Here is a 22837-nt window from a genome sequence, read left to right on the forward strand (position 1 = left end):
TGTGCAGGAAAATAGACCACCTCACATTTGCAGAGTGCAGGAAACATCACACTGTATTCCAAACCAGCAGCATGATACCTGTTGCTGTAAGCACGGCACAGCAGCAGACAGACATGGCCTGAGTTGCTTTGCCATGAAGTGAGCCTGGTGCCACAAAACAGCTGGTGGATGCTTTTATCTAAAGAACTTCTGGAACTGGCTAACTCCAGAGACAGGAGAGCAGATTACATAGATGAATTGGTGGATAAAGCCCAACAAGAATGACGTATGGTATGAGTGAGGAAAATTAATAGACAATATAAAAATGACACATCTTGAACTGAGGAAATTATTCAACTTCTACCATTCTTTCATGCCTCCAGATTAAGGCACTGTAATCTAACTGACAAACAGAGCAGGGTCATTCAAATGAATAAATCATGCCAGAAAATGATTCAGCTTCCCTTTTTTTTCCCTTTCCTTTCCCCTCCCCTTTTAACTGAGTTCCTAGGACTCAGCCCTTGGGAAGTCCATACGACCCAGTGTATTGTCCTGGCCGGGCACTCCATCAAAAGGGAAAAAATTATCTCCTCTTTCATCCTGTAACTTGAAAATCTGGGAGGGGAAGTGATGGGAAAGCAAAGCACCATACAAATGCACCAGGTGAATTTTTGGCTTGGCTGCCAACGAAGGCAGGGGATTGAAGACACTGTGGTATATGTTTCACCCTTCAAGTGTTTTTTGTTTGCTTTCTGTGGAGGAGGATCTCAAAACCAACTGGTAACCGAGATGCTCTGACTGTGGCCGAGCCCCCCTCTCCCCAGCAGTAACAGACACTCCAGCTCACCCTCCTACCTACACTCACATCCAACCAATATTTTCATGCCCTCTCTACGTGCATTTGGAAACTTGAAATAAAATCCAACGCAAACTTTGAGAGGAGGCATTTGGATTCCAGCTCCTGCCTGGGAGGTCTGCTGGAGGACCACATGAGTATTCATTTGCTCACTGTTTTATCCGTTTCCCTGGTAGTCCTCTATAAAGAATATTAAACAAATGTCTTTACAGCTCAAGAGCCCAGCAAAGAATGTTGACCCTGCAGAAAAAAAACCTGTTTTAACAATTTTTATCCCACTTTTACCCCTCTGTTCTATGTAAGGATTCATGGAGTTCACTAAGCCATCATAAAGGGCTGTTGTATCAATACATGCTAACTGCACTCTCCTTTTTAGACTAATTGTAGAAAACTTTCCTAAAGGAATTTCAGGACATAAACCCTATGCAAAATTACAGCTAGATATGTGGAAGTATTGTCATCAGTGAGGAATTTTCTCAACTTTTGACACTGCTCCAGAAAAATAATCAAATATTGATTTCCATGGTTATAAGAGAGATGCTACAGCTCCTGCAACAGCTTTTCAAAGACCCCTTTACAGTAACACTTACTGTTGCAGAGATAATTCCAAAAATGGAATAATACATGCAAACCCCGCTCCTGTTTCTCTCCACTCAAAGTTCCCAGCAAACACTGGGAATTTTGGGTAAATACAGATGTTTTAGGATAACTTTAGTTACATGAGTTTTGTGCTCCCCTCTCTCATTCCCCACCTGCCACAGCTGCTGCACTTCCCATTCATTTAACAGCTTTCACCAAAAGATAAATAAACAAATTTGAGCCAACAGAGAGTGATAACTGGGGCCAAAAAATGTCCAGACCCAGCATTTATTATATCTGAGAGCCTTGCAATATCCCTGAGTTATCCTACCAAGTTGGGTTATCCCAGGAGCTGCAAAGGTCGCCGTGTTGCAGATAAGGAAAACGTAGCATCTGAAATTTCTTGCCAGTGACGACAAGGAAAGGGTTGGTTTTGTTTTCTTAGGAAGAAAGGGGAAAATGTTCTGCAGCCCTGTCTTTCAAGGCTAAAATCCAAAACATTTATGAGACTGAAAAGCAAGAAAGCTTGAAGATAATCAGCAGAACTGATGCCAGTTCAATCAAAGCAAACCAGTAACAGCAACTGGGAGGAATACAGATTACACAGCATCAAATAAATATACAAAATAAATATATCCCTTTTGTTATGCAATGGTTAAATAATTTAAGTAGAAACCTCTTCTAGCCCAAGTTAGAACTGATGACTACTCAGCTAGTCATTTTGGCTATTACATAGCATTAATCTCTGCTGTTTCTGAAGTTAGCCTTTCAGAGAGGAGAAGGGAAAAAAAAAAAGGCAACTTCAAAACATGCAAAAATTAATGAAAGCCATATGTGGGATACTGTCATTATTCCATGTTTATAAGAGGATCAGGTTTTGTTAAATGGGCTTATTTAATGCAGACGCATAAGAAAAAATACCCAGCAAAAGATCTGAAAGCTATTGAAAGGAAAATATTTTCTTTGTTAACCCAAGCAGCCAGTAACAAGCAACAAAAAAAAAAAAAAAAGGACACAATTTAAACTAAAAGCCACTATATATTTTGGTGCAACTTTGTTTACAGCTTCACTGACAGCTTATAAAGCTCTCCTAAGTAGAGCAATCTCTTCTAGATGTATTTTACCCTTTTGACCCTTTTCATCCCCATACTGTATTTAAGCTGGGACAACCTAAAAATCAATGGCTTATGGAAACATCTGTTGGTACAGGCAGATGATTTAGACTTTTTTCAACAGCTGTTGTTATTTTATGCCTTTTTTTTTTTTTTTTTTTTTTTGGCTAGGTCAATCGGTAAGACTGGAAGAAAATATCAGCTGGGCTTCTTTCCTGACTTTAGTCTTACTTGAACGGCTGCAGTCAGTGCCCTGTTTCCTGCCCTGTCCTGGGAGTTTGGGGTGGGGGGGAAAGTGCCCCATGTCTGGTCTTGCTCACCAGCCTCAGACAAGAAATAATGAAAATACAGCTCCTAAATGAGCACTTATCTCATTTATTCACCTAAGTATTGGCTTAGAATACGCCCTGTTGCAGCTGCTTTCTGCCCTGCAGCAGGGAGCTAAAGCCCGCGGCACACTCTGCTCTGCCCAGCTCCCCGCTCCCTTTCCCAATTCCAACAGCGCTCCACAATAAACCCCAGCTTTGTCTCAGCTCCCCTCCTGCTATTTCATTGCTGGGATGCAGACATCTGCCAACATCCTCCGGAAAAGATAACACACAAGAAATATATTTTAAAATCCAACCTGCCAAAAGGTTCTCCATGCTCTGACAGCCCTACTTACCAGAAGTGAACATTCATTGCTCTCAGTAAGACATGCATAAAAACAGAACGTACTTTTCTTGGGAGACTAATGCTTACTTTAACAACAACAACAACAAAAAAAAAAGGGGCAACAAAAATATCTTATTTTTCACTATTTCATTTGGATTCTACTTGAAACAGTATGTTTCTATATAAATTGTTTTCTTGAAAGTGAAGAAAACAACTTAGAAAGCTTTTAAAGTCCTCCAAATATATTTTTTTTCAGTGTACATTTAAACTGTTGAGAACCCGAGGAAGCATATACTCCAAGAATGTATCTTTCCATGCTTTTTTTAAACAGAAAGGACCTGCTTCATCTTACATTCCAAACTTCTTAGATCCCTGCCATGCACTCCTGGTGTCACCATCAGTATTGAGTGAATTGTGACAACCCTTGCCCAAAAGGACAGTGACAAGAAAAGCCAGTTTAAACAGAAACCATTTATCTAAAAGAGGAAGAGTCCCAGGTTTGCAAGCAGAGGAGATATTTCAGCATTAAAGAATTCTAGGAGCTACTCCAAGACAGAATTTTTTTGTTGTCTAGTGCACTGTAAGGATTGTAAGAAGTTATTTATTTAGTCTATATACTCAGATTTATAACAAAGGCAGAGGATCTGTCTATACTCCTCTGGGTGCTTTTTGCATCATTTAAAACATATGAAGTAAGCCTCAGCTTCCTCAAAGACAGAAAAGTAATAAACAAGTCTTGACAAGTAAAAATCAAACTCTCTTCCCCAAACATCCAGCTATGAACAAAAAAAGCTTTTAGAGGTTTCTCCCCACATCTCCTTAAAATGCAATTAAAACCAGAATTTGCAAAATGCTCTAACACCCATTTCAAGGAGCAAAGGTTTCTCTGGCTCCTCTTCCCCTTTTAACACAACAAGACCCAATGTCTTTACAGTCAATGCCTCCCTTAGGGCATATGCAGGTGGAAATACTTGAAAATGGTGTAAGCAACCCTTCTTCTCTTTTGAAAGGCTCCAAGCAATACATTACCACTGGCGGTTTTGCCCCTTACATGCAGGCATTTGAAGCTAAGACTTGCTCATCTCCTCCTGGGCAAAGGGTAAGTATGCAATTCCTCACCTTGTTGTGGTCAGTGAGTTAAAAATAGTGTAACAAACACCAAGAAACACTTATCTCTAACAGTCTATCCCTTGCCCATGCCTTTGTGATTTGCAGTGTAGTAATTCAGAGGGATGGAAGAGATTTCTACATTCCCAAGGAGGAGATCTCAGATTGAAATCAATGTTTCAGAGCACTGCACCTCCAGCCTTTGAAAATGTGTATTTTGGAAATATTCTCCCTCTCAATCACTTTTAGGCATTCAATGAGTCCAGCTGTGTTAAGAAACTAAGCAAAAGTTCAGTGTCAAGTAAGTGAGGAATATGATCTCCTTGTGATTTATGGAGGTAAATACAGTGTCAGACAGCAGAAAAACAAGTCACTTGATGCTAAGCAGACTCAGTACCAGGGCTCAGACTAATGAGTTAGTGAGGGTGAGGCTTCATGTTCCTGCCTCTTATCTCACCAGCTGGAAGGACAACATATCAGAAAGGAGAACACTGCCAGCTGGTAAAAGATGGGCAGACCCAGCACCATGGTACCTGCAAATACAGTGTTGGTGTCTGCAGCAGAGCAGAAGGAAACATTTCAGGACAGGGAGGCACAAAAGTGTTGGGTGATGGTAGCAGAGTCCACATCAAGGCAAAGTCTTTAGGGAGCAGTTATGTCTCTAACTAGGCTGTGGAAATCATAAGCCAAGCATCAGTCTTTCTGCAGATCTGCATGGAGAACAGCGTAACGTGGGTTAAACACAAGCTAGCAACAAATCCTCTGCTTCAAGCCACACAAGCAGAAGAGAAAGCAAATGAGATAGCCCAGAAATATTGGCTCTATCTTTTGGATTAGTCTCTTGGGCACAGCTACCGCCTTCATTTTCCCTGAGTACATCGCTGGCACTCAGATGATAAACACAGTAAGAAGGGAGGGAGGGAGCAGCCAATTTCACCACTCCTTAAGGGAAAATCAGAAAGTTAGCTACATCAAATAGATGCTTATTTTAGGCACACATGTCATGCAGAAGTGAAGCAGAAAGAAGGTGGAAGGAGAAGAACCTTGTCAGCTGTGCAAAGGAAAGCCTGGTTTAGAACTTGCTTCCATCTGCTAACTCTTACACAGCTGATCAAGTACATTTCATTAGACCATTGCAAAACTGTCACATTCTTGTCCCAGCCTCCATGTTGGGGGTATTCCAAAGCAGAAGTCCAAAACACAGACCACAGAAGTAACAACAACCAACTGGTGATGGAATGAGGTAAATCACAGTGAGAAGAAACTCTTATGCCTTATGCCTATCTGCTCTGGGGTCCCCCAAAAAGTCACTGCTGTCCCTGCTTTTTGCATTTGTGGAGACATCACCTCTTCTTCTCTGTGACTGATGACTAATACAAGTCTTCTGAAATTCAGAAGCTCGCTTTCCTTGAAAGTTTTGATGAATTTGCTGCTGTGACAGCAAGGACAGCTATGGCTGACCACAGCCAAGCACAACACCATTGCACTGCTCTGTCTTGGGGCTTTGTAACTCTGACTTGCAGCTGCCTCTGCATTGCCAACTTCCCCCCCTGCTTCCATACCAGTCAAGTGCTTTTATTTATCATATGCTTGGACACCAAATCACTCAGTCCTTCTGTCCAGATTAAGATATTTTAATCACCCACTGCAATACTAACTGCCCTGCTTTCACAGTCCCAAGCTTAAAGCCCTCTCCATCACCAAACTGCCCCATACTACTGTATGGGTCCAGAGGAGGACGACGAGAATGATCAGAGGGCTGCAGCTATAAGGACAGGCTGAGGGAGCTGGGGTTGTTCAGCTTGGAGAAGAGAAGGCTCCAGAGAGACCTAATAGAAGCCTGCTAGTACTTGAAAGGGGCTACAAGAAGGCTGCAGAGGGACTGTTTGCAAAGGCCTGCAGTGATAGGATGAGCAGCAATGGTTTGAAATTAGAGGAGGAAATTTAGGTTGGATTTTAGGAACAAGTTCTGCATCATGAGGGTGTTGTAACACTGCAACAGGTTGCCCAGGGAGATAGTTGATGTCCCATTCCTGGAGGTATTCAAGGTCAGACTTGACAAGGCTCTGAGCAAACTGATCTAGTGAGGGATGTCCCTGTTCACTGCAGGAGGGTTGGACTGGATGACCTTTGGAGGTCCCTTCCAACCCAACCCATTCTATGATTCTACTGCTCTGCCCAGTGCAGAGTAGGCAGCAGGAAAGATGTCCCTGACAAAGCTACAGAGCGGTCAATCTGCTCACCGCGAGCAAGGATGCTGCATGGAAACACAAACATGTAACCTTTTATCTCATCTCATGTTTGAGCAACAGGTTGATCCCAGAAACATTCTGCAACATAGTGGAGTCACTCTGGGCCACACCAGGATGTGAGCCTGACACCCAGCAGGACCAGCAGAGATGGTGGAGGAAAACAGCCAGAGACTTCCACCTCGATGTGAAAATGGTGCAAGGGAAGACAGACCGCCTAAAAAGGGGGAGAGGGGCAAGGAAGGCTGAGAATGATAACAGAAAGGGGAATCTGTGCAAGTAGCATGAGGCTGAAGGCATTTTGAGTCCATGTTTCCATGGAAAGAGCTTTAACAGTGCTGGGTGAAATGCCAAATACATTCTCATAACCATTCATACTGCACGAATGGAAACACTGCAGAGATGTGCTCCTTCTGCCTCCACTCCAGCTCTGCATACAACTCACTCTCTTTTGTGCTTTACTTTTTCCTTCTTACTCACACCACTCTTCTCATCTTTTGCTGAAAGATGAAGCCAGAAATGCTATGTCTGGATACTCCAAAGCTTGTTATTCCTCATCAGTGGCCAGGAGAACTGCTTGTCTCTCAGACAGCTATCACTTTCTGAAGATTCTGATTGCACTGCTAGGTTTCACCTTCTAATGCAGATCAGAAAGATTAAGAACACATCTCGAACCATGCAAACACCAAGTCCATACAAACTTGCAGGTTGCACAGGTCAGGCAATGCCATCCCACTGCAGTCCTAGCCCTGGTTTGGTAGTTTGGCTAAAGCTGCAGCATATCACTCACTGGACATCCAGTGCTGATGGAAACGCTGGAAGCAATGGACAGCCCAACCCTTCTCACGGTAACTTACTCAAAGATGTTTCCTATGTGTAGGATTATTGTCCACAGCTCCCCAGATGGCAGACACTGTTCTGAACCCAGAAGGAAAGCTTTGCCCAGGTCTCATCTCTCTCTTTTGAACCTGGCCCATTTACAACACAACCCCCTTTGGGCTGATGCAGTGAAGGAGGAACCATGGTGCTCATCAATGGCTGTCACCGCTGAAACCATGACCCAGTGGTACCCAGGGGCTTTCTCCCTACTTGTATCACTTCTTACTGCAGTTCTCCTTCCAGGAGACTTTCTGGATTTGGCACAAACTCCCAAAAAGCATTCTTAAGTCCTGAAAACCTATACTTAAGAAAACCTGCCATGCAGGACAGCAGTTAGTGCAGGGCAGCAAGAGAACTGAAGCGCCAGGCCACGACTCCTCATGAAGTCCCAGAGCAGGTATATGGTAATACAATAAAACCCCTGGTTCTCTGTATCCAGGAGGCTTTCCTCTAAGGCAGTGTAGCTATGATGAACTGCAAAAAAACCTCTCTACAGAAAAACACACATGCTGACTTCTCTGTATTGTGGAGTGCCAACTTCATCTTCCAAAACATCAGAACGGATCGGTTCCATCAGAGGGATGTGATACACCAAAGTACCCATTTGTCATACTGCAGTCCCCATTGGTCTCCCATGTTATCATCTTCATTTCCTCTACATTTAGAACAGGAATTCAGTGTGCAGTAACCATGTCTACCACACAACAATCACACCACAAAACTTTAAGGGATTTCAAACACAGATAAAAGAATCCATGTGATACAGGAGATGGAACCATTCAGAAACAGTATTTTCCTTCTCAAGGTACACCACCCAATGCCAGAATTCCTTTGCTACAGTAACAATCCTATACATCCTTATTTTAGGGATCCATACTTTCATGGCTACATAAAAAAAATAAAACAATGCATATAACCACTGGAAAAAACTCCCACACTCAGATTTTCTATAGTGGAAATCCTTTAGCTCTGTGTTTTACCAACTGGTGAAATCATGGAGTCTTGATCCTAAAGAGGGCCTCAGAAACCTCCTTTTTTACACTGATGTTAAATAATTTGTATGACTGAATCCCTTTGTCTGAAGCATGCCAAAAGCAAACATTGTGGGAGATTTGCAATTATTAAACAGTTGTCTTTAATCTGCATCCATCTCCAGACCATGGCAGGAATATATACACAGCTCTGCCTTTGAGGCAACAGCCTTTGCAGATGGTAAATAAAACTGCATCTAGCTCTTCATGCTTTTAACAATGAGTGTGAAAGAGTTGAGGGATGAACTTCCTTTGCAGCTGATAGTGGCAGGATGGAAGAGCCAGATCTTTTATGAAAGGAAATTAAGAAATCATGAAAAAATCCCCAACCACCAACTATCAGGGCTACAGGCAGCTGCCTTTGCCTCTAAAAAACATTGTCTGTAGTGGCTGAAGGGGCAAGGTGTACAGCAGAAGTAACTCACCATCTCTAGAGACCAGCAAGGGCAAGCACAAGCACCATGGCCAAGCAAGCTGCAGGGGTGGCACAGGACCCTTCATGTGCCCCATCCTGCCACAGGCTCACGCTGAGCCAAACCTAGGAGCAGCATCTTTTTGCTGTCGGGGATTTGGCTCCGTGTCCATCTTCTCTCCTAACATCCGTGAATCCTGTGAGTGAGCTTTGAAGATGACTGTCTCGAGCTGAGGATTAGCAGTGTTCAGGAGAAAAAGGCATCCCAACTGCAGCATCTGGAGAAACCCAGTGCAGGACAAAAAAAACCCTGCCACAGCAGTTGTATAACTGCCTTCCTGCTACAGATTGCAAAAGCCAAGCAACAACTTCGTCTGGTTTGAATTCCTGTTTCCCCTGCTTTTATTCTAACTCCTTGCAGCATGGACCATGGACTCCACAGCTTACCCAGGGTGATCTGTTCTGCACAGCTATGAATTTACTCCAGGGCTGACTGCCTGACAGAGTTTCCTCTTCCATCCTCTGCTTTGAGCATCCGGGGCAGACACAGGATGCTGGTGGGTGTGAGAAAGGGCTCACAGATGACTGGCCCAAAACCCTGACCTAATGAGTATGTGTGTGTCACCCTTTAGCATTAATGCCAGGCTTAGGGCAGGCTGGTTTTGGCTGGGTTTTTCCATGTTTACACTGGTTACAGGACAACATTCACAACGAGAGAGTTACACAAGGGATTTCAAGAGGCAGGGTGAGGACACAGCATGTTGTTAAGGATGTACTTTCCACCACTGGACCCTGCTTTGATTTGTTTCTAACACTTCAGCCACTCACTCTCTAATTGTCCATGCTGGTGGAAAGCTTCCCACACTGTTCTGCAGGTCCTTTGAAAAAATGGGATTTGCAATCCCATAACACCTCCACATGCAGACAAGTGCAGATGGAGAAAACACACTTGGTTTTCACATGGATGACCTGCATTGTGGCAGGTCCTCAGAGTGAGAGGTGACTTGAAGAATTTCTTTCCAAAGAAATAAATTGGAGCCTGGAGAACCCAATGCTTGGGTCACCAACAAGGTTCAACAGTTTTGAGCCATGAAACATCTTTCTGCTACCTTGACCAACAGCCAGTAGCAGGCTCTCCTCCTAAGGACCAGCCACTAGAGGGGAGTGGCACTGCACACCTTGGCCAGAATTTTCCCCACTTATCTGCTGACTCCAGGAAACAGCAACATGGGAAACTTGAGCTGGGTGGCAAGGAAAAATCCCTGGCTCTTTCACGCTTACTGTCCATCCCAACACCCATCCCAATGCCATGTAGGTATCACTCTCACAAGCCTTTTCCCACCCAGTCCAGCTCGTTTCCTCTTCCCACCTCCATCTCCTACAGTCCTGCCATCCCTGTGCCCTTCTTGAACAAACCCTGCAAGACTCCATCCAAGCTGCTTGCTCCTCTTCTCCCTAGTCAGCGAACCACACATCTGAGGGGGCTACAAACCAAAAGCAGTGGGCAACAACAGATCTAGGGCTTTGTCCTGACAGAGCATCATTTATCTTATCTGTAACAACTTCCAGGGAAGGTTTCCTAGCCTCCCTAGGTGGTCTTGCGACAGTTTCACGATGATAACAGAATGTTTTCTCAACATCCAGCCTAAATCATCCTGGCAAATTAGCAAATCAGTAAATTAAACTGCCACGGAAATCTGGGACTTTAATAACCACTATTACATGTTGGCAGGCTGCTGGATTGCACAAGAGTTTTCTTTTTGTTGCACTGAATAAATTTAATTCTTTCAACCTCTTCTCACGTTTCTAATCTCCTCTTGTTGCTCCCTTCCGGACACTTTCCAGCATGCCTGTGTCCTTCTCAGAGCAGAAGCACCCAAAACAGGGTTCAATGACACCAGTGATGCCTCAGCAGTGCCACACACAAGTCAGTCACCTCCTGCACCTTACAGAGGACACTCCTTCAATAAAACTCAAAACAAGATTTGTCTCTTTTGCAATATCCTCTCACTAATGATTCATTTGTGGTCCACTAAAAGTCCTCTTCTGCCTCATCCCTCTCCAGCTTAAACCTGACTGCATTTTGATTTCGTACTCTCTGCAAATGAAACACTCTGTGACTGGTTTTATCTCTTATCTGGATGCACTCTCCGATTTCTTAAGGTCACTCTGAACCCTGACCCTGTTCTCCCAAGTGCCTGCAACCCCTCCCAATCTGATGTCATCCCAGAGTGCTATAAACACGCTTCCATCTTCCAAAATAATGGCTGAAAATATTGCAAGCTTTCCCCCAGCAGGGATCAGTGCAGAAATACAAGCACAAATCTTTTCCAAGCATCATTCTCTCTGAAGATATTTAGCAACCTCACATCTATGTGGCAGGCTGCAGCTCCTGAAAACGCAGGCATTAACTAAAGGCTAATCCATGTGGTAAAGGTAGGATGCATTAAATTGAATAAGAACTGATTAATGAAATTAGTGGATACAACAAGAAGGCCATTTCCCAGTGAACTCTGTTGCTGGGGTCAGCCAGCTACACTTTGTCAGTCACAGGCTTAGACAAGCTGTTAGATCTTATCCAGCAGTGCAACCTTAACCATCCTACTACATGAAGACAAAGATTCAGCAAATAATGAATCATAACTGAGTTCTAGGATCAACACAAGAAGAGATGGGTACAGTTCACTTCAAACTGTTGCTTTACCTTTTGTGATGTTGGAGCCACCAGGCACCATTTCTAAATTATTTTATTGTCACTGTATGTAGAAGCCAAACTTGACTTCTCATCAGAGCTAAGGACCTAAAGTTATCCCACTTTAAAAAATGCTAAAGTCTATTTTTAATAGATCACATCAAGTTACTGTCCCAGTTCTGCTCCAGATCCTCAAGCAAAGCAGAAAGATAAGGACCAGGGGAGTCTCCAGCAGGATGTGCCCAACACAAAAGGAGCTTGGGAAATTCTGGTTACAGAATTTCCAGAGTTGAACAAGCACAACCTCTGAGAAAACATTCTGGAAATTCTTAAAAAAATTATTTTAATTGAAAAAAATATTTTTCCATTTCTTTGTTTTCAGTGCTTATAACCCCTCAAACCATTATTTTCCTAAACATTTTTCAGCTGCAGCTTTTCCACAACATGCACCAGAGCCTCTGTCAAGCAAAGCCTTCTGAAAGGACTACACGGAAAACCACATGCACAACCTGACAACACTAGCATCAAAATCCAGCTAATTCTCAGCCTTCACAAACCAGCTCACATGAAAGAATTTTCCCTCTTCTCTTCCCCATGTACTCAAGCTTACTGTCATATTCTCAGCCATAAAACAAGAGTTAATGCAGTTTCCAAGGGCACAGAATCCTAGAATGGCTCAGGTTGGAAGGGACCTCAGACATCATCTACTCCAATCTCCCCACCATGGGCAGGGACACCTCTCAACTAGACTCAGTTGCTCAAGGCTTCATCCAACTTGGCCTTGAACACCCCCAGAGCCACAACCTCCCTGGGCAGCCTATTTCTAAGATCCAGCCTAACCCTGCTCTCCCTCAGCTCAAAACCATTCTCCCTTGTCCTATTGCTAAACACCCTCATGAAAAGTCCCTCTCCAGCTGCCACCAGCACCAGTGTGGCCTCAGCTCCCCACCAGGTGCAACAACTATTTGCAACTAACTGCTCTCACTAACCACAAAATGGCTCTGTAATGAGAAGGCAATGAGCACCTGAAAGACTTCTGGCTAAACACCACCAAAAAAACCTCCAAACAAACCAACAAAAAGACAAACCCGAGGCAGCACTAAATAAAGCAGAGACAGGACAAGGCAGGAGATGCACACTGCACAATGGTTTTCAGCAGCCAGTTGCCTGCCCAGCCTACACGTGTGAATTAAGCTCTATTTATAAGTCTTCCACTGATTTTTTTTTTTTAATGACCTTAATATAGTGCAGTTGTTATTTTGTTTCTGTTGAACTTAGCAACAGGAAACCCTGTCAGTCCTGCAGCAAACTTTCCATTGCCCTGGCACTCCCATTCCTGCACCACAAAAGCCAGGTTTCTAAAGAGGTGTTTCACGGGGTGGAAGGGAGAGGGAGAAGCAAGCACACACACACATAAAATCAAAATGCCTGTAAAATATACAAAATGGAAGTCAAATTCTTTCCCCCTCCTGTTTGAAAGGAAAAGACAGTGTTGTAACTTGCATTTTCTGAAGATATCTTACTTTACTACCAGACACCTAAGCATTAGTCATGAAAATTATCTTTAATAATGCGTCAGGAAACAAAAAGTAACTCCTCACCATCTTCACACTTACACGCTCCTGTTACAAAAGGCTTACTTAGCAGACAGCGCAAATCTTAGCTTGGAAAGTTAACTCTCTCTAGTCCCTGGCTAATTTGCCAAGCAAACAGCTACAGAAACTAAGCCTTAACTTGTCAAAACCAAAATAAACCTGATTCCATTACAAGCTTTGGCACGACCGTCCTGCCGCTTAAAGAGCTTTAACTGTGGGATGAGCAAAGTTTTGTGGTGCTCCACCCTGCAATGTGAACTCATCTCTGCAATATTTTCTCTTTTAACAGCTTCATCATGCTAGCCTAACACACAAACACAGCTGCTGGATGGCAACCTGCACCAACAGGGGCTGGGAGCAATTTCGCATTTACAAAACACTTATTTTTGTTTTTCAGGAACAAGAAACTATATATAAAATACAGGAGCAAATGCAAATCCAGCTAGGAAAATTAAGACTTAAAATAACCCAGATCTTGATAAAGCAGAACATGTATTAGCAGTGCTTTGAACTACAATTGCACTCCTGTCAAGCTCAATATTCCTTAAAAATAAATATGGAAGGACTATGTGTGATTTATTTATGGCAAAACACAACAAACAGAAAACAAATCAACTGACTTCTGATCCCTGGCATGGCCTTTTTGTATTGCTTCACCAACATGAACAATGCACTTTTCCTTTACATCTCACCTCTGCACGTCTTCCCACTATTAATTTTCCTTCCAGCAAAGGTGCTGACGCTCCCAGTCAGCAATGCCTTCAGCCCTCCAGATGCCTTCAGGCCTCAGAGTCTGTACATGCACCAACACTGACCACAACCACGATTCCCTCTGCTAAAAACTCCCTGGAAGTGCAAAGCATGAGAGGGAATGGAGAGATTCACCAGGATCAGGTGTGTGCAGGGTCCTTAGGGGTGCTGCCACCCCCCCCACAGCATGGCCAACCACAAGCACGTTACAGGGCATCACTTTTATCAACTTATATACAAAACTTGGTACAGCTCAGCCTCAAGAGGAACACCAACTAGGTCACAACACAAATGCAGCTTCATCCAGCAGTTGAAAAAAGCAAGGTCCCATGGTATTTTTAAAAGGCTGAAAGAACGTCACAGTGACAGATGCTGCTCAGCTTTGCAAAGGCTCCAGAATGGAAACCATGAGGTTTGGTGGTCAGCAACAGCAGCAGCAATTTCTTTAAAAAGCACAGGAAAAGACAAGGTGACAAGGCCTAAATGGCACTCACCACTTCCTCGTGGGCTGTGCTCTCGTCACCACCTTTCAGAAAATCCACCTCGTCTTCGGTTTTCATTTCCAGCTTCCCTGTGAAAACAGAGGGTTCATGTAGGCAATTTAAGAACAAACTGCTTTCAGTGCTGCTGATATTTTTCTGTTTATTCAAACCAGTCTCAAAAAAAAAAAAAAGAAAAAAGAAAATCCAAGACCAAAACCCATCTGACTTTCAACATCTGGTTTCATTCCTGACTTTGCTGCTTGTTTGTTATTAGTTTTCACAACTATCGTGTCTGGAACTGAAGGAAACCATGAAACAGCAGCAAGCACAGGGTAAGACTCCTGAAAAGCTCTAGGTGAGGCTCAGCACATCTGCATGTATTTGACTATGTATTTTCTTGGCCTTTATTCACCTAGTTAAAGAATCAAAATTTTTGCTGCTTTTCTTCTTAGCACAACCTGCAAATAAGACAGGAGAGCAGCCTTGCCTTCTCTCAATAGGTACTTTAAGTGCTGCAAAAATAAAAAAAATAAATCACAAGCTTCAATCCCACCTGCACCGCCTTACAGATGATGATAGGTCCCTGGACCAGGAAGGCAAACTCTTTCCTGATGGAGGTTTATGAATTCCCAGCTGATTTTCTCCTTCCTCATGCACCTGTGATGGTGTCACCAATGTAGTGCTACAAACATCATGTCCCAGCTGCTTTCTCTGCCCAGCAAAGCTTTCATTAGTCACCATTCCCCCAGGCTTCCCTTCTGTGTACCTTTTCCTGGCATAAAGTCAACACCCTACTCTTTCAGCCCTGAACTAAGGACTCTCACAACACACAGGATGCTTTTAGAGGAGAGAAGCGATCTTTAGAGAACTAAAGCCACCCAGACGGAGAGCAGCTATGTTAGGGCTAATCCCACCTCTAATCCCACTCCCTGCCTCACTTCCACTACAAACAAACCCTGGATGGATGGATAACAGCTTCTTAAGGGCAGAGTAAGTTTGCAGTAAGTTTACCTGTTCAGGGATTCAGCAAGAGGAGCCTCCCACATTCACAGGGCAATTGCTGTAACAACTGTCACCATTGGTGTTCCTTTGGCATTAAAGAACACTCTTGATTTTGGGGCTACCTGGTTTTGCAATGTTCTATTGATAAACTAATCCAACCTCAGTGAGTCAATCTGGCATCATTTCGTCTCCTTTAGAACAATTTGTGGACAGACTCTCAGAAGTCAGAGGCAATCCTGTAAATTTCTGTCAGTCCCATTTCATAGAATCATGGAATGGCTTAGGTTAGAACAGACCTCAGAGATCATCTATTTCAACCTCCCCTCTCAACTACATTCAGCTGCTCAAGGCCTCTTTCAACCTGGCCTTGAACACCCCCCAGGAAGGAGGCAGCCACAACCTCCTTGGGCAGCCTGTTCCAGAGTCTCACCACTCTCCTACTGAAGAACTTCTTCCTCAGCTCCAGTCTAACCCTGCTGTCCCCCAGCTTCAGACCATTCCCCCTTGTCCTGTCTCTAGACACCCTCATGAAAAGTCCTTCTGCAGCCTTCCTGTAGGATCCCTTCAGCTATTGGAAGGCAAAGCAGAGATTACAATTACGATGAGGCTTAGGGTCATGGTGATGCTGAGATGGTTGAGCTCTTGGTCCAAAGTCAGAAAACTTAAGGAAGAAACCTGTAGTACACTGAAGATGGGAGAAGAAAGTGGCATAGTGATGTTCCACACTAGGTAAGAACTGGAGGATGAAGAGCTGTGCCCTCAGGATCAAATTCAAGGGGACAATATTTTGCACTCCGCCACTTCCTCCTAACCTTGTGTTTGCAAACATCTCAAATGAACAGCACTCTAATGGTACCACAGAGGTCACTGGGGCGTAGAGCACCTTATCACATGTGGTATCATCACTGACATTTGTTACTGCCTCATCCTGCTGCTCGAACAGGGGAAGTAAACACTTTTCCACAGGGAAAATGCCATCCAAGAGCATGAGGTGAAGGCTGGTAAAACTCAAACTAAGCTGATACTCTTCTGTCTGGAAAAGAATGTTTTCTTTAACTGCTGAGACACACCAGGGATATTTCTCCCAGGAGAAGATCTAGGGAGCAGTGGTTACGGTATTTAAGGTGCCAAACCCCAACCATACAGCCTAAGTTCACCAGAGCTGCTTTCTGCCAAGCAGCTGCTCTACTTGAAGGTGTTTGGTCAGTAAAGCATGCTTCACTTCTTTTCTTCTTACCCAGCCTGGCTACTGTGATATGATTTCATACCTGTCTGCTTTCTTAGTGACTAGCATCTATCTACATGACCAGAACCCATTCCTCAGCTGCAATGCAGTTCTGTCTAAACCTAGTAGCATGAGGAGCTGCCTTCTGAAAGTAGGATCTTCTGGACTGATCCCCTTCCTTCAGTGCTTTGTTTAGTCTTTAAGCATTTGTCTGGATAAGGTAATTGTCACTCTGAAGTCTCTGTTTTGGGGGAAGGCTGAAACTAATGACATAATGGAGGCAATGACATAAACAGGAGTTTGGGAGTTACATATTTGGGAGTAAGAATATAAATAACAAAAAAAATTAAAGAGTTCAATGATTTAGAGTAGTGGCAAAAGCAATTATCAGACAGTTACATCTCTGATAAATTAGCATGACAATAAAATCCTCTGACCACAAGTGTTTCTGAGAAACAGCCTCCTGACCCACACTTCCTTTGGGAAGGGCTTTATTGTAGTCTACTGAAAAAGGATCTGATTCATTCCGAGCACTGGCTACAAAATACTCTGTACAAACCCAGGCTGCAGGGAAAGCTCCCCAGCACTGACAGAGCAAAGAAGAACTGACACAAAGAACAGAAGGCTGCTACTCAACTAGTACACAAAAGAAGCTACCCAAAGCTTAGGCATGGACATGAAGAATGTCCACAGCAATAACAACAAACAATAAATCTCTTCTCTTGAGTTGCTGCCCTATCAGAGTTCTAGCTGCTGCTTTCTAGGAGGTGAATTTCAGAAGTATTTAAAATAGTGAGCTTGGATTCATAGCAGTTGCTTGTTTCTGCCTTAAGCTAATATTTGATTTTGGGCTTCTCTGAGCAATTCTAAAATTCTTCAAAAACAGATATTCCATATGAAATTTTGATTCATGCAGTATCCTATGGCAAATAAACAATTATTCTTTGTGGAGAGGTCAGACTGTTCTGTTCCACACCTTTTAACCCTAAACCCTTATGTATTTTAAACCAGTGACAGAATCCCTTCCTTTCCCAATCTCCCCTTATCCATATTATAACACATGATGATACCTTAATAATTCCTTCCTACTTCAGTCACTATCTTACTGAATTAAGATTTTACAGTCACTTATCCTTTTAAAACCTTGCCTAGACAATTCACACCTCCAAGAATCCAGCCAGAGATAAGGACCTGGACTATAGGAGAGAGCTGACAGAGCAGAAAGCTCCTAGAAGAAAGAAGCCCTGCCAGGGACAGACTTAGAGGAGCTCCTGTCCAATTGAACTGTCAATCCACCATGGGACTCAAATAGGTTCTTTCTGAAAACACCTTTCTAATCCATCTTTAAATCTTTCTACCTATTTAGTAATGAGCTGCTGGCTAATGTTTACTGCCTGCCTCCCAACAAACTTACTTAAAATCCTGAACTCAACAAAAATAAAGATTTGCTGAACCCACTGATCCCCCCAAATCAATTCTTACCCGTCTCCAGTTATTTTGCTATCACAGAACAAATCCTCTGCCACCACCTCATTCTGCAAACTGAAGCAGCAGCTCCCAGCATTAAAGCCATGAAACAGTTTTCTAGCTTTACAACTTCATGATTTATATCAGGGTAGACCTTTTTAATTGTTGTACTGTTGTGTTAGTTTGCTGCTGAGAAAGCACAGAGGTGCTGCACCATTTTCTCACAGCAAATCAAAAACTGGCAAATGAAAAAGTTCAGCTGCTTCCAGTCAGCAGCTGCCTGAACAGGTGGAATACAAAAGCTCAGATTAGGTGGAATATAAAAGCTCAGATTAGCTCCACGCCTCAGCAGAGAATTCACCTATGACTGAATTCCAGACTGGAGCAACAAACCCAATTTCTCTTTCATTCAATTCTTCCCTTTATTTCCCTTTTTTAGTTACCTGGTGCTGTTTCCTACTAGCTCCTGTCGCAGGGCCACCAGTCGTCTAGGCTGCCCCCCAAGTCCTACTACTCTGCCCCATCACCACTCCTCTGTGGGGAACGCCAGTCCTGCTTCCCAGCGGACAGCAGCAAAGAGGACTCATCAGCAGAGTTCCAGTGCTGCTGAAATGTGCTGGAAAACACCGCCGGCTGCTCTGCCCAACACAAAAAACTTCACAGCCCGGAAAAGGCAGTGGGGGTAGGGCTCCCTGGCTTTTATAAATGACCTAATACTGCCAATTAGGAAGTGGCTCTGCACAGTTCAGAGGGACACCAGCAGCTGCTTCAAGCAGATGAGCAAAGAAAATGTAGGACAGCCCCACTGTAGCCTCTGACTCCACACTAGCAAAAGTAAGGAACAGCACTAAGCAAATAAACCTTCAGGTCCACACCAAAGCATGTAACTTGAAGATACAGTAACCCAAATAGCTCCCTCCTATTCATTCCTTCTCCAGGCAGGACCCACATGCTAGGAATTCTTCTGCAGAAATTCAGAGGAGATGATGTCCTGTCCTTACCTCCTCTGCCAGCCAAGCAACATGTATCTGAACTCAAAATTTTAACTTCAGATTTTTTTCTGTCTTACAAGAACAACCACAAAGACCTACACTCCTACATGCTTCAAGGCAGGCCTCCTGCTCTTATTTCATTTCCTTTGCTGATGAGAGACTAGGGGCAAAACTACAAAGGAAATAATTAAATAGGAAAGCAACTGATTTTTCCTACCTGCACCAGACTCAGCTTGTTGCAGTGCTGGGTTGATATTCTTCTTCTTCGCTGAGGAACTTAAATCAATCTCTCCATTAAGGCTGGCTCCCATATCCACTGCAGCCTGTGGCTCCAGACCCTCTTTCCCTGCAGCTAGTAATTCGGGGGAACAAGGTGTCTCTGCTGCAAACACCACTGCATCCAAACTTTTTACCATTTTAGGGACTTTATCCAGAGAGGAGCCATCACCTGCTGAATCCAAGCTCTTTACTTCCACATTTTCCAGCACAGCTGCCTCAACATCACCGAAGGGAAATTCAGGTACAGCTCGACTCTGCCTGCCCTCAGGCTCAGGCAAGGCCTCCTCCTGAGCTGCTTTTGCAGAGGGACCAGCATCACTCTCAGCAGCTGGGCAAATGGTGTCGGTGCTGGAGTCGCTGTCACACATGGGCTCCTCTGCAATGGGCTGCAGGGCCGCCCGGGGAAGCAGGTTTTCCGTCTCCTCCTGCTGCTCCGGATACGCTGCGACGGGAGTTATTGTCACTGGCCTTGACTCTTCCTTGCCCTCACAGACATCACTCGGGGCTCCCGTTTCTGAAGCATGCTTTAATTCAGGGGTGCTGCTGGGTGAGGAGCTTTCCACATCCTGTGACTTGCCCGCTGGTGCAGGTCCGTGCATGGTGCCTTCTCCTGCACCCAGTGCCCCAGCCTCGCACACTTCTTTGGCACAGACTGTCCCTTTCACTCCAGCATCCGCGTTGCTGCTGCCTGCCACAGGCCCCTCCTGACTGCAGGCAGAGGGTTTCACAACAGCCTCAAGAAGTACCTCCGACAAAACCTGCTCCCTGCCACTTGCACAAGCCTCCTGCTCAGGCTCAGCTTTGTCTCTTTCAGCTTGGTGTGAGAGGCTCTGCTCCAGAGAGCCCTTGTCCCCTTCATGGTCCCCACGCCAGCTGGCTCTGGCAGCTACCCTGCCATGCTCCCTGCCGTGCTGCTGGGCGAGCTCTGCCGCCACCACCACCGCTTCCTGGTTTTGTTTAGATTCCTCATTATGAATTACAGAGGGTGTGTCTATTAAATTACCCTCTGCACAGTCTGCACCCTTGGCACACATTGCTAAGCCAGGGTCATTACCTTGCAGAGCTGGCTCCTGCCCGGGAGGTGCCACTGCAGCATCTCCCTCCTGACTCGCAGCCGGCCCCTCTCCTGTGGGCAGTGGAGTGAGTGGTTTCACCTCACCACACAGCTCCTCCTGCTCTGAAGCACTTTCTGCTCTCTCTGCTCCAGTTTGTACAGGCTCTTTCTCTGCCAAACTTGTGTTCACACCCTCTGGAGGGAGTGATGCAGGCTCACGTTTGCTCTCTTGAGCAGCGTCCGGTTTTAAGCTGTCGCCCATTTCATCTTCAACAGCAGTGTGACAAGCAGAAGGCTGACAGCTAGCAACTTCCTGACCTCCATCTGCAGAATCACTGCTTCCTCCATCTCTGCTGCTGTTGGTATCAGTTCCTGTTGGCTCCTCTTCAGAGGCTCCACTGCCTTCCATTGCCTCAGCCACACATTCAGTGATCTTACTGCTTTCCTGGTGACAGACAGGTTTTGCACCGCTTTGGTTAAATCCAGCGGTATCATCATCTGCAGGCTTAGCCTCAGTGCCATCAGTTTCCATACTGTCTGTCAGAGAGAGCAGGCTGGATTTCCCATCTGTGCAACCTGCTTCCAGTTGTCCTTCTTGTTTCCTGCTGCCACGGATTTGCAAGCCAGGACCAGATTTTGATGCACACGGGGGCACCTTCACCCCATTCACTGCTGGCAACACTGCCCCTGTGCTTTCAGTGACATCCTGTCCTCCTGTGACACTGGAATCACTTTTGCTTTCCAAGAAGTCACCATTTACCTGATCAGTGCATGAGTCTGCTCCATGCTCTTTGCTACCACTGGTCTTGCAAAGGTCAGCAGAGGCATTGCCAGTGGCACTGTCTGCATCCATCCCGCCACGCGCTGGTGCCACTCCCACATCTGCATCCTCCTCATCTGCACACTTGGTGCCATTGAAAGAGCCAAGGAGGGGCTGAGCAGCACTGGTTGACTCTTCCTTAGCTGGAGATCGCTGCTCTAGGTTTGCAGTCCTCCTTCCACCGGCCTCAGCCATCCCATCTTTTACCTGCTGCTGGCCCACAGCTCTCTCAGCTGCCCCTGCACAGTTCCTGCATTCAGTCTGGCCCATAGCCACATCCACACCCTCCAAAGAAGCTGGGGCTTCTCCTGCAGTTTCAACCACAGCACCAGCACTGCCAGCTGCACGCTCCTCAGCAGCCTGCGCTTCCTGACGGGCACTATCTTTGCTGCACAAGCCGGCCTGATCCACAACGACTCCAGCAGATGTCATTCCAGCTTCCTCATTTGTATTTCCACAGGAGGGAAGATTTATGGCACCGTTTACACTTGCACACGGGCTCACTGTGCAGTCCTTCTCCTCTGATGTAGTCCCTGAGCCTTCAGCACATGCTGGCCCCTCCTCTTCCTTTCTACTCAACGTCTCTGTGTTTTTACTTCCACAGAAGCACTCTGGGCTCTCTGCATGCCCCAGGCTCAGGAAGTCATTTGGTGCATCATTAAAAGCTCCCAAACTCCTGCTGTTGCATTTCTCCTGGCGGGTTTGGTCTGAGAGCTGCCCCATGTCCAGCTGAACAAGATTGGATGGACTTTCCTGCCCTCCTCTTGCCATTTCTTCCAGGCTCTGAGAGGTAGTGGTTGGGTGAGCATCTGGTTCTGCTTCCTTCACACAGCTGTTTGCAGGTTCTTCCAGTACAGGCTCTGTCTGCTGCCTTAAACTCTGCAAGGAGACCAAAAAAAAAAAAAATTGAAATAATTACTTTGCTCTGTCACACATTTACACTGTCTCCACCTTCACACTGTTCCCACCATGTACAAGATCTGTACCTACATAATCCTAGTTCATGCAGCTCCTGCTCCCTCTGCACCTCCAACTTGGTGCTGCCTAGGACAGAGTTACAAATGTACTACAGTGGGGATTTCAGGTTAACTTTGTTACATAGTAATACTGAAATTATTAGAATGACAGAAACGTTGGCTGGAAAGAGCATCTGGAGGCCATCTAGCCCTACCTCCTACCTGAAGCTGGGGTATAGCCAATGCAACACCAGATCAAACATGACTTTATCTTGCCAAGTCTCCAAGACCTGCAATGACAGGAGTATCCCACCACTTCTCTGGGCAATCTTTTCCACCATCCTCCCATGAAGAAGTTTTTCCTAACAAACAGCCCAAACAACTTGAAGCTGAAATTTGTGCCTCTGCCCCCTCAGCACACCATCTGCCACCACTGGGAAGAACTCTAATGTTTGTAATTGCTCTTCAAGCAGCTGTAATCATATTTCTCGAGTGCACTTAAATTCAAGATGAGTAAACAGCAGAATTCAGTCTAGCAAATAATGCAAATATATACCAGCCTAGTCCCAAGGGCCTTGAGCAAATGCTGTTTCAGAACAACTTCAGATCCCTTCCTGTTGGCACGCCCCAGTTCTCATCAGCATTGCTCAATTTTCTCTGTATTG

The 22837-nt window shown here is 44.9% G+C and overlaps 1 protein-coding gene across 1 annotated transcript in view; it reads right to left on the reverse strand.

Annotated features, from left to right (window-relative positions):
• AKAP13 (A-kinase anchoring protein 13) overlaps window positions 1-22837 on the reverse strand; it is a 123191-nt gene that overhangs the window by 84898 nt on the left and 15456 nt on the right. Inside the window, exons 3-4 of the mRNA XM_054387801.1 lie at window positions 19281-22095; window positions 14390-14466 (exon numbers count right to left, since the gene is read on the reverse strand). Of these exons, the coding sequence (XP_054243776.1) occupies window positions 14390-14466; window positions 19281-22095 (2892 nt within the window). The remainder of the gene's footprint in view (window positions 1-14389; window positions 14467-19280; window positions 22096-22837) is intronic.

This window comes from Indicator indicator, chromosome 16, assembly GCF_027791375.1.
Source record: "Indicator indicator isolate 239-I01 chromosome 16, UM_Iind_1.1, whole genome shotgun sequence".
Taxonomy (NCBI): Eukaryota; Metazoa; Chordata; class Aves; order Piciformes; family Indicatoridae; genus Indicator; species Indicator indicator.